The sequence below is a fragment of the Bemisia tabaci genome, chromosome 3 (assembly GCF_918797505.1).
Source record: "Bemisia tabaci chromosome 3, PGI_BMITA_v3".
NCBI lineage: Eukaryota > Metazoa > Arthropoda > Insecta > Hemiptera > Aleyrodidae > Bemisia > Bemisia tabaci.
The window spans coordinates 56,965,941-56,978,051 of record NC_092795.1 but is presented as its reverse complement, the minus strand read 5'-3'; the positions used below and the strand labels follow the sequence as shown (position 1 = coordinate 56,978,051).

The following is a 12,111-nucleotide window of genomic DNA, read 5'->3' as shown; positions in this document are numbered from 1 at the left end:
TTCAAAATACCATAGGAGTTCTTATAGCCGACTAAAGAGGGCTATTGAAAATCATATAGCTGGCTGTAGAAAGCGGAGCAAATCATATAGCCGCGCTATACGAAGCTATAAAAAAGTATACAGTCGGGCTATAGTTCCTGTCGCCGGGCTTTACACTTTATCGCCATTGGCTATAAAATGCTATAAGAAATTGTGTAGAAATTCGTGTGCTCAAGGAATCATTAAGTTTAATACGGAACTACCTTTATATTTACAAAACACACATTATATTTTCCTTTAAAACATTTTTTTTTTCATCAATTAAAATGAGAATAGTCCATACAGAGTGTGCAAACATTTCAAAATCATGAGTTGAAAAATGCTGACGCCGCGAGATTAAATATTAGAGCCTAACACAAAGCGGAGTGGCGACGAACTGGCGCCTACAAACCTAACAGGGATACTTCACGCATTGCGCAATGCGTGAAGTATCCCTGTTAGGTTTGTAGGCGCCATTGCGCGTTTCGCGCTCTCTGCCCGCCCGCCGCGCCGAAGCGTGCCACGGCGTTTGAAGCAACTATTTCACTCCAGAGGTATTGCACAGTATTATTAGAAATTGAAGGCGCTCCAACATATTAAGAATGACAGGCATCCTTCAAAAGTACGGAGCTATCCTCGCAAAATAAATCAAGATACTACGGCACAAAAAGAGAGCGGTAGTCCAAAAACTAACTAAGTCCTAGTATCCGTATTTAGTAACGTTTAGCATAAACTTTATCATCTGGCTGTTGCTTAGTCGCCATCGGCTATAAAAGGCTATAAGAAATTGTACAGCCGGCTACAGAAGCTATTGGAAATCTTACAGCCGGCTTTAGGTCTATAGTATTTTGGAACACACATTCTACTACCAATTTTTACCAGGGAGACACTGTAGATAAAATTGCGACTAGAATTCTCTGAAAAATTGGGAGAAAAATGTACTAAAGTTTCCCTGAAGATTCGTATTTTTTCAAAGGAGATTTGGCAATGCCTGAAGGTTCAAACGGCGTCTTTCCTTAGCACGGCAGCATTGAGGCGTTGGGTGCAGAAAGGGCATTTCTAGGTTGCGGTGTTTCAGAATTTTCACGCCTATGTTATACTTTAGGCAGGAGCCTAGCTAGAGTGGGTGAATTTCCTGAAATTTTTATTTTTCACGATTGTAAAATCATAGAGAAAATTAACTAAGAGTTTTACTGAATTCCGTGCATTTCCTTTAATTATTGTCGACAAAACGTTTACCGAGATCCTGAGTCACTGCAACCAAGAAGCCACCTCTACCAGCGCTTCAATTAGGAACGTATACGTCTGGCTCAGCTTCGGAAGAACGCGTGTACCTTTAGTTTCCCTATGCACATAATTGTTTTTACGGATGAGCCACAAGTTGTAGTTCCCGATTAAATGTATAGTCCGATCCATGAGTGATTTGTTGAGCATATAATTTGTCTAGTGTTGAATGATATATTTGTCTCCCCAATCATTGAACAACATTTTTGGAAAAATTGATCACACTTTTTCTCGCACCAAGTGAAAGAAACGTCAAAAGGTGGAAGTAGCGTGATCGTAGAATCGATACACTTTTATGGAACTGATTAGTGAGGCAAAGTTAATGGCAATGTCATCTCCAAAAGAGCAGATAAGTTTGAGTTATTTGAAATGAAGCGAGCACTTTCATGTTTGCTTACAAAACTGTGTTAGGTGTAAATTAGTTGGAAAGTTGCCATAACATAACTTGGTCGTGAAGGTAATTGCCTTGGTTATTGACGACAATTTGACAATTTCTTTTGATGCACTCGTAGTTTCATAGAGCTCATCAAAATTTTTGACGTCAATTTATGATTGGAAAAAATTCGCAGACGTACCTCCATCAATCACAGGTGACAAAGATTTTTTTAAGCAAATATAAAATTGCGAATCAAATACTTAAACTTATTTTGGCACCATTACCATTAGCTTTTTACGGAAAGGAGAGAACTAGTGATTCTTTTAAAGATGCAAAGAAGCTGTAGTGGTTAAAAAAAGTAAAGTTTGGAGCTTTCGTTGTAAAGAAAAACAATGAATTTAAAAGTCTGAATAATTTTATTCATATAAATACTTTCAACTGGTATTTCAAAAATTGAAAAAAAACAATCACAAAATAACAAAATAAAAAATAACCAACGCGCATATCAATGTTAAAATTATGTTTACAAACTCAATAAATTATATGCAAATTCAAGCATATTAATACTTATGATTAGAGGTACTTATGAGCATAAACAAGACGAAATAATTTAATAAAACATTTGATTTATACAATAACGTGTATGTATGTACATAAATTAATTTTGGAATTTTTATTTTCTCTGATGGAGATATTATCAGATATACAACATATTTCAACAATGATCGCACCCGAATATCCGTGGGACAATAACTAGAAATAATACGCATTGCTACATTCGGCATCTTTTCAACAGATTCGAATTGACATTTATACACTAGAAGTATGAGTTCCACATTTTTGCACAAATCATTGGGCAAGTCAAAGTTGTGCATATTCATTGATAGAATTTCAAATTCATGGTTGACGTACATTATATGTTTTCACCAAAATTACGCTGATGACTCTCTCTCCTTAAATTATTCCGAAAAAACGGGTGCATTTTTCAGGAGAGTTGCTTGACAAAAAGTTAGCTGACTAAAGCGCGAAAATACCAAATCCAATCCATGACTCTTTGGAATTGCCCATACAAATAGCAATAGTATAGTAGGCGATGAAACGAAAAGAAAATTTCTGAATTCAAGACAATTTCAATATCAAATTACAAACATTACAGCCAATATTTGAGCATAAATGATGCGCTTAAACCAGTATGATTTATAAAGAAATGGAAAAAATTGTTCGGAAAACAGTTTTCCATTTTAATGTCTATAAAGTGGAATTACTGACTATTTTTCAAGTTATGAATACCCAAAAGGGCGTGTCAGAGGCCAAAATTATTCCAAGCTGTTTTTTTTTTTTGGTCCTTGCAGCTCAATGTGATCAGTTGGAGGAAACAATAAATTGAATTGATATTAAACATTTTATAGGTTACTTAAACAAAAGCATAAAATGCTTAATATGTAACAGCGTCTTTGACGGATTATAAATGAGAAAGAAATTTTTCCATCTCAGATTCCTACCTGACGTGCCATCCGGAAATTGGAGGGTGAAGACACTGTCTGGGTGTTTACATCGACTTCCTTAAATACATTTGAATCCATGAATAAATTACATGGCATTTGCATGATTTAATGGCACAGATTTTTAGTTGAAGTCGATCCAGACGCATTGCGAGGAACTAAGAAAAAAACGGTCATGTAGTTTTTTAACACAACAATCCTACCCAGCTGCAACTCCGAAGGCACAAAAAATTGACTCTATCTAAAGTACTGCAACAGTTTTACACCGTTTAAACCACTATAAAATAAGTTCTTAAAGGTCGGAGGTACAGGGTTTTTTCATGAAACAGTCATTACAACACGTCCAAAGTTTTCACTCTACAAAAACAAACTTTAAGCACATCTGAGTGAACCAATTGTGGCAAATTTTTTGCTGACATGTCTGGTGCATTTGATCAGCGCACATAAATCAGATTTATAGCCCGAGTCGCACAGCGACTGTTGTATCTGGATGGATGTTTACTTTTGAAGTGTATTATCATTATATATAATTAAATAGTTGGAGAGAAGAAAAAATGGAGAAATGAAGCCATTTCAGGGTATATTGAAAGAGATACAAGAGAAAATTAATTACAGAATGTCTGAAGAGGAGACTTTGTTTTGGTTAGTTTACACTTTGAGTGGCGATACCAAGGCTTTTAGTTTTGAAAACATTTTAGAAGATGCCCGCAAACAACTTGAGAAACGTGAATCAGCAGTTACGTTACAAGGGAAAATGAGGCTCAGCTAAACAGTATAGAGAACATTTTAAGAATGACTATAAGGAGGATAACACAATTTTTGGGCCCAAATTGGGAGAAAAACTATGCAAATTGGGGTGAAGTTGACATTCTACCTAGCGTGGCGCAATTTTGAAGGGGTTATCGTGTTTCCCGCATTTTAGACTTAACTTGCACATTTTATCCCTTACCACCAGTGGACAGGTGAACAGGTCAGCAGAAATGTTTCACAGTTGTATGAGGTAAAAACGATCGAGTGGTCTGACAAAAAAATGTGAAGAGGACTAGGTGGATACAAGTGCCAAACTATATCTAAAGTGCCAGGTACACCTGCGAGCCAGACCAGTGGCGTGGCGTGAATTGCGATACATCGATTGTTATGCCATTTAAACCTATGGTAAAGAATCGATGATTAAGGTGTTCGCTGCGAACACCCTATTTATCGATCCTTTTCCATAGGTCCATCAGGTGTTATTCTTAACAAGCGATATATCGTAATTCACGCCACGCCACTGAGCCAGACGCGCGTCTTGAGCGGAGAGTAGGCCGTCGACCGTATTCGGCAATCTCCGCAGCCAATCAGGTTACAACTCCTTCAAAGTAGGATCATATCCTACTTTCGGCGTCTAGACGCGCGTCTAACAAGCAGGTGTATCTTGCGCTTAACAATGTCACAGTCAAATGTACTTGTTTCAATGCTCATCCTTCTTCTTGCGGAGCTTGCCCTCCATCTGGATGGTGCGGGAGACGTTCTCGACGCAGGAGGCGACGGAGGGCTCGCTCTGGTCGGCGCTGTAGTCGAGCCCGGCGATCCGCGACAGCGTCATGATGTAGCTGCACGCGATCCTCAGGACCGAGAGCTTGGAGAGCTTCTGGTTGTGCGAGTAGGCCGGCACCGCGTGGCGCAGCGTCTCGAACGCCGCGCTGATCGTGTGCACCCGCGTTCGCTCCCGCGCGTTCGCCTCCATCCGCCGCTCGCGCGTCATGTTCTTGTAGTTCCGCTGCTGCTGACTAGACTTCCTCCTCCCCTCCCGCGGCTCCTCTTCCGGTTCCTCCTTCACCGTCACCTCCCGGTACGCCGGGTTCAGGTCCCCCGACTCCGATACCGCGAAGCGACCACTCGGATCCTCCGGTACCGCGAAGCGACCACTCGGATCCTCCGGTACCACAAACCGACCACTCGGATCCTCCGGTACCGCGAGTCGTCCACACGAATCCTCCGGTACCCTACTCAACCTGTCATCCGTATCCCGGTGTTCCATCTTGATCCGCAGCTTCGGGGGTCCGTGACTGGGACTAGGCTCCCGCTTGGGGCCGTTGGGTCTGAGTAGAGATTCAGGCCGTGGGACTCGATCCTCGGAAACGGAGGGTGGCCTTAAAACGCTGCACCTCACCACGGGCTCCGCGGAGACGTATCCCGGAGACCGGCTCGACGTGGCGTCAATCGTTACGGTCTCCGAAGGAGATCGGATCACATTGGGGCTGGGGATTGACTCGGCGGGAAAGACTGGGTTCAAGTCTCGAGAGATTGGCTCTTTGGGAGTGGCTCGCGGCGGCCAGACGGGGATTCGGTCTTGTCCGATAGGAGGAACTAGGTGCATTGGGTACGCCACGTGGCCGAGAAGCGACTCTCTGGGGATGGCAGAGAGCTCTGGTGGCCTCAGAAGTGGCGAGATTGGTTCCGAGGTGGGAGAGATGGGTTCTGTCTTGATGGGTTCCGGCGAGGCTCGGAGTCGGCCCGCGTACTTGGGCTTGTAGATCCTGTCTCTGGTCTTGACCACTAGCGACAAGGGCTCGGCTTGCTCGATGGGGCGGCATAGGGGAGGCGTGTAGCCGCACGGGACTAGAGGAGGCGCAGGGATGTGCGGACGGGGTGTCTCGTGACTCCACGGCCGGAAAGGGCTTCGGGTTTTCGAGTCCTCTTGCTTGGAGCGTTTGGGGTTGGAGTCCGAACGGGCAGTGAGCTTGCGCTTTTGGGTGATACCGCCGATGACGTGGACTTTGACGTCGACGCTGTCTTCGCTGACGTCCGTCGGCGAGTTGTCCGCGTCGGTGTCTGCGTGGTCCACGTCTAGATCCTCGTCTTCGCCCGAGCAGAAGCCTGCGTCACGGTTGTCGCCTGGAGAAGCCATCTTCAAATCTGCAACAAAAAAACAAAACAAGAGGTTAGAATTTGGCGTTGGTCAAAAGCACAGCTCGGGGCTGGAATCAAACCAGTTTAAGACAATTGGCTACTCCCCCTTTCCAACCAGATGTAAAAAAATAATTTCCAGAGGGGAATCCCAGACCAAACTTTTCTTTGTGAGAGGATTCGAGGCCAAATGGGCGCGTTACGTCCGGAAATACAATTTACGATGGGTGAAGGGGATGACAAAAATTTAAGGAGCAGTACTTGAAATGAAATCTTGTTCCAGACATCCATCTTAGAGTCTAACTATCTACATTTCCCTGAATTGCTCACGGCTTCAGCAGGTGCACCCAACCTTACAACCCACATTCAGATTTAAATGAGATTTATCCCCAATACCCCCCCCCCCCCGCCCACAACCACAGCCGCAACTTAACCCGTGATTCACACACAGATCACAAGCGGACACGGCCGGCACAGACTGGTGAGTCAGAGGAAAATCTGAGGGCGCACCGCCATGCCAGCGATTAAGTATGTAGGCCGACTTATTTTATTCAAATTTAAACAAGCGAAGACCACGACACATGAATAAAGAAAGATGGAACTACGAAGGTGGCACTCGGGAACTCATCCGGAGCGGAAAGTAAAGTTGACAGATCGGGCAAAAAATGTTACAACCACACACTCTCTATAGTGAGATCCGTCATCCCGTCACCTCGGTATCTTACGACCCGGTTGCTGAGTATGACCCATTGGAGACGATATGCAACACGGACATCCACCATGAACGTTTCTAAGTTAATAGGTAGTTTCATCAGTTCCCTTCAGAACAAGTGAGATTTTTTTTAAGATAGACGTAGCACTGGTGAACCCCATTCAGACATTTCTGGTTTCAGGGGGAAAGATGGTATTCTCTCCCCCCCCCCTCCTCCCTACCAGCCAAAAACCGAGTGAAGATAAAAAAGAAAGGAAAGAAAGAGGAGAGAAGAAAAAACCAGAAAGTAAAAGCTCAAACAGGTTGCGACAATAAATTTTAGTTTGTTTTTGTTGCCGTGCGTTAAAGTCTCCGGAAATATATCTTTTGATGACCAAGAGACTGGTAATTCTGCTTTACATTTCTTGAGCTTCGTAAAGGGACGCTGGGTATAAGTGAGTGACGACCCCCCCCCCACCCTCCCCCACCACCACCTCATCCGAATGATATTCGACTTACAAATTAGTGGATAAAAACTTTCGCGATAATTGGATTTAATGTTTCTCCGATTCTAAAAGTACGGGATGGTGCAGGGTTAAACCCCCAGATTCTAGGATTGTGCTTTCCCTTTGTTCAGGTTTTGGTCCGAAAGCACCTACAGTCCAAGCTACGCCTTCCCCCCCCCCCCCCCATAGATTTTTGGGGATAATCATCGTCTTTTTTGAATTGTGGTTACAGTTACGAACCATAACTCACGAAAAAGGCTGCCCCCATTTTTTTAGCACCGACCTCACCCATGGCCTCCAAACATCAAAACATTCAGGTGAGGAGGGATTTCAGGGGGTCCACGGGGGTCAGTTTTTTACCCTGAAAGATGCGAGAGACTCCCGAGAGCTGACATTATTTCAGGGAATTTTCCTTCAATTTCAATGTTCAGTGTTCGAGGTTCCCGAATGTATGAAATTCGTACCTCCTGTTCTTGATGAACCTAGAGTCCCTTTATACTGAGAGTCAAGACAACACCCCTCATGGAGTCACAAACGGGAATAAAGATTACAGAAATTGAACGTTTTTCGTAATCTTTGATCGGCTCATTCTTAAATTCCTCTCTCCGTTCCTTCTCTCATTCCGTTTGTTCCTTGTCGAACCCGAAATTCCTCGGTCCATTCCAGATTATAATCTTTGCAATTGGTGAAAATGTAATCTTTATTCCCGTTTGCGACACTGTGAAGGCCTAAAATCCGGTTAACCAATCAGAAATGGATTCGCATTGTCTTGACTCTCAGTATAAAGGGACTCTAGATGAACCCATCAGCGCTGAAAAGTCGAAGAGCGAGAGACGTGGCAGCAAGGGAGATGCGCCGAAAGGTGCGCTTACACCGGTGAGTGGGCATAGCAGTTGTCGGATGACGCTGCTTCGGGCGTCGGGCGTCGGGCGTTGCGTCGCGTCGCTTCGCGGTGACAAGGCGGACCAATTTGTGAGCCCATGCAGAACGGAAGGGGCCTCGGCACCCCCAGCACCCCCCCCCCCCCCTCGCGGTCAGCACGCGCGCTGCCGCGCACGAGCGCGTGCGATACCCGCCGACCGATGGCTGATCCCGTGTTTTTACACGGGGCTCCGAGTAAGGCGGCGTGACGGAAATGACGGATCCGAAACCGGAAACGCCTCGTCTTTGCAGAAAGGAACCAAGTCGCATCAGCTATCGCCGAATTGAACCGAGCAATTAGATTTTGTACATAAAAACGGTAGTGCGAATTTTTGCAAAAGTTTCGATGAATTTCCCGCATAGTGCGAAGCAAATTCCTTAAGGTGATTCGTCGAGCTCAAGTGACGAGGCGGAACAAGCATACGATATAGCGCATCGATTAGATAAAAAATCTCGGTCAATTTTGAATTTTTAGCAGAAAAAAGGACGATAGCCCCTGCGTATGAGCCTAAAGAATCATTCTAAATCCAAAAATCAGCAAAATTCCGAAAAATGAAAGGGGAATAGTGTTAGGAAAAAAAACTCGCATTCAATTCAGCTATCGGTAGCTGTCTCTGTTTTTGTTGTCCCTGGGACTACATTTTGGAGTTTATCACGAAAATTTCGAATTTCCATACCTTTCCCGCACTGAAAAAAAAACTCCGGCCGCGGGAGCCGCAATTACGGGCTATATAGACATACTGGCCGTACCGGGCTCAAAGGCCGGAAATTCCGGCTGCTGGAGCCGTAGCTTCGGCCTCTGAACCCGGAGCAATCGAAGCTACGCCTCCAGCAGCCGGAATTTTCGGCCTTTGAGCCCGGAACGGACGGTACGTCAATATAGCCCGTAATTGCGGCTCCCACGGCCGGAGTTTTTTTTTCAGTGCGTACTTCCGTACCAGTTTTCTAAATTCCGTGCTTTTTCAGTGTATCCGTACCCTCTCCGACCAATAGACACCCTGTCCAAGCCTCCCTAACGCGAGTAAATCAAGACAGGGAGGTCCGACAACGATGAGCTGGCCCCGTGACTCCTTGAGTCGTGGGCTTGGGCGCTTTTTATGAATGAACGCCCAAATGCCCGGTTTACGCGCCACCGATCCGACTCAAGCTCCGTGCTCCCTGCTCATGCTCCGTTCAAACAACCGGCCCACAGTGGATCGAGTCAATTAGAGAGGTCGGACATGAAATCTTTTAACTAAAACTCTAAATTTTGATGTTTTTTTCGTCATATTTTAAATAATAAGGGGTGCTTCGAGAAGAAAATTTCACGAGAAAACCAATGGAGCCACTTTTAAAACCTCAAAGTTTTGTAGAAACGGAGTTATAAGCTTTTAAAGTTTCCAAATTTTGTCCGACCCCTCCTATTGACTCGATCCACTGTGCGGCCGCGCACCTCGACGCCTTCCTTACTCCGCCCAGCAGAAATTATCTTGGGTTCCGCTCGGCCTCCACCGGATTCTTCTTCATCGGCTCGCCTCACATCCTCAGTTTCCGGCCAAAGTACCACAAGCGCCATGCCACGTTTCAAAATTTCCGACGCGATTTTATTTTTTTTACAGAGAAATTGTCGGTTGAATCTGTTTGAAAATTTCACTGAATTTTGTCGACAGCACAAAGAAAATTCAGTGAAATTTTCGGACAGCTTCGTTGAACGGTTTCTCTGCAAAAAATAAAATGGCGGCGGAAATGTTGAAACTTCGCATTGCGCTTGTGATTCTTCGGCCGGAAGATGACGGCATCTCCTCAGTTTCTTGTAGTAATGCGCCATCAACGCTAGACTTATCCACTCATATTCAGTGAAATATCTGGTTAAGCGGGTTAGATAATTCACGACCGTCTAGGGAGAGTTTTTCCGAGATTCTTCGCTCAGCAAGAAAAAAGACCGGCAAAATGGGCGGTTAAAATTTTTTTGTTAGTTTTTCTTTATTACCGACCAGATCTTTGGGTTACGTTGCCAAAATCTTTGGATTGAAAATTTGCGACCTCGGTTAAATGAACCACTCGTGAGTTGCAACATCTCTATGACGTCGAGAGAAACCAGAGTACATCAGTTCAGGTCACTTCAGCAGGACGTTCCCTTCATTCCCAGATGCATTAGCGTAACCGACAGTTTCGATTAATTCAACCAAGAATTTGGTTGATCCGACCGAAAAAGAGTAACTCAAAGTAACCGCGAGTAACCTTAAACACGGAAATGTTGGACAGCATACTAAATAAGGAGTAAAAGAGAGAAGGAAATAAAAAATTCTTCTTCGAAGCGAAGGCGCCTTCAATTTTTGGCTATGCAACATGGACATCCATCAATCACGAATAGTTGTATCAACGCCTTTCAACTAACCGAAACGCAGGCGCCTTTAATTTTTGGCTTTGCAACATGGACATCCATCAAGCACGAATAGTTGTATCAACGCATTTAAACTGATCGGAAAAAAGTAAAAGAGGTCAACATAAACACGGAAATCGTCGACTGTGTACTAGGAGAGATTTTCCAAAATTTACAATGGGTTTATTTTCAGTGACCTCCACAGTTTTAAAAATGATGCTCTTACTTATTTTTTGGACAATACACAAAAACATAACTTACATTTAGATAAGTTAGATAAGTCGATCGAATGCACGGTACTGAAAATTCGGTTTCTCAAACTCAACTCTCGGGCCATGTAATGCATCTTTTACGGCACAGAGGTTTGGCTGTTTAAACTAACGTTCAGTTCAGATTAGACTTTAATACTAGGGATCAAAACACAAAATATTGGATTTCTGAGAAGTTCAAGTTGATCAGTTTCTTCGTTCAAATTACACATGATTTAGCTCAGTCGCCCTGAGTAGATAAAACAGAGCACATAGAAGCTTTTCGAGGGGAAAGAATAGTTGTTTTGGTTTTAGAAATCGCAAGTTTTGTCGAGCGAATAGCCAAATGATTTGGGCAACGTGGACTGAGATATTTTGACTCTGTGTACAGAGTAAACTTTTATCCTTCTAAAAATTACAAGTTATATTTTCCATTTTTTAGTAATAACCGTTCATTCAAATCGCATTCGTTATTAATTTTGCAACGCGTAGTTTACTTTCCTCTTCTCCGTTTTACGTCTTATACAATCTCTAATGAATTTGAAAGTTTATAACACACTAAATTCAGTTTTAAATCCAAGTTTCCGAGGAACAGAAACTCTCGATAATTCGCGGCTCCTGCGTCCGAGTCAGCTGCGCCCTCCGGATTGAAACTCCGCGCCCGACTAAAAATATCAAAAGCTCCCTCCCGGTTCTTCTCGCCTTCCCGTCAAAACACAAAGTTCAGGAGCTATTTAGGGTCCGACCGCAGGGCCGGCGTCAGGGTCGGGGGGAGGAGGGCGGTTCAGTGCGGGTGACAGCAAACAAACCCCCGGGGGACGGCGGAGGGGCGGGGGTCGGGGGGAGGTCTCGGGAAAGGGTGCGCGCAGCCCGCGAAGTCGCCGGTGTCCCGAATTAGCCGCTCTAAATAGGGGACGATTAATTAAGTGAAGACGCGGCGAGCGGGTTGCGGGGTGGGCACCGCTATTCTTGGGCCGGGCTCCATTCAAGAGCAGGGGCGAGTCGAGTGGAGCGCATCTGGGACCCGGGCGCGCCACCCGTCACCGGGGCACCGGGGGTCAAAGGTCGTCGGCTAAACTCCGACGTGTGCCCGTGAATACCGAGCGCCAATATGTATTCTCCAGCCTTTTGTTGAGCCCCTGATGAGTTTCGCTTTCGGTGGCTCCTGGATGTTGACTGATGGAACGGCTGCTCTGGACTTCCGTTGCAACCGGAGATAAAATCCTTCGGTTTCTCGTAGTTCAAAAGTTACCATCGGGAAACGATACCCTGGTAAAAATTGGTATTAAAATCTGCGTTTCAAAATACCATAGG

The 12,111-nt window shown here is 44.6% G+C and overlaps 1 protein-coding gene across 1 annotated transcript in view; it reads right to left on the bottom strand.

The window, feature by feature from the left end:
- Window positions 1-2,075: 2,075 nt before the first annotated feature.
- net (atonal bHLH transcription factor 8-like protein net) overlaps window positions 2,076-12,111 on the bottom strand; it is a 49,085-nt gene continuing 39,049 nt past the window's right edge. The window contains exon 2 of the mRNA XM_019047173.2: window positions 2,076-6,078. Within this exon, the coding sequence (XP_018902718.2) occupies window positions 4,631-6,078 (1,448 nt within the window). The 3' untranslated portion in view covers window positions 2,076-4,630. The remainder of the gene's footprint in view (window positions 6,079-12,111) is intronic.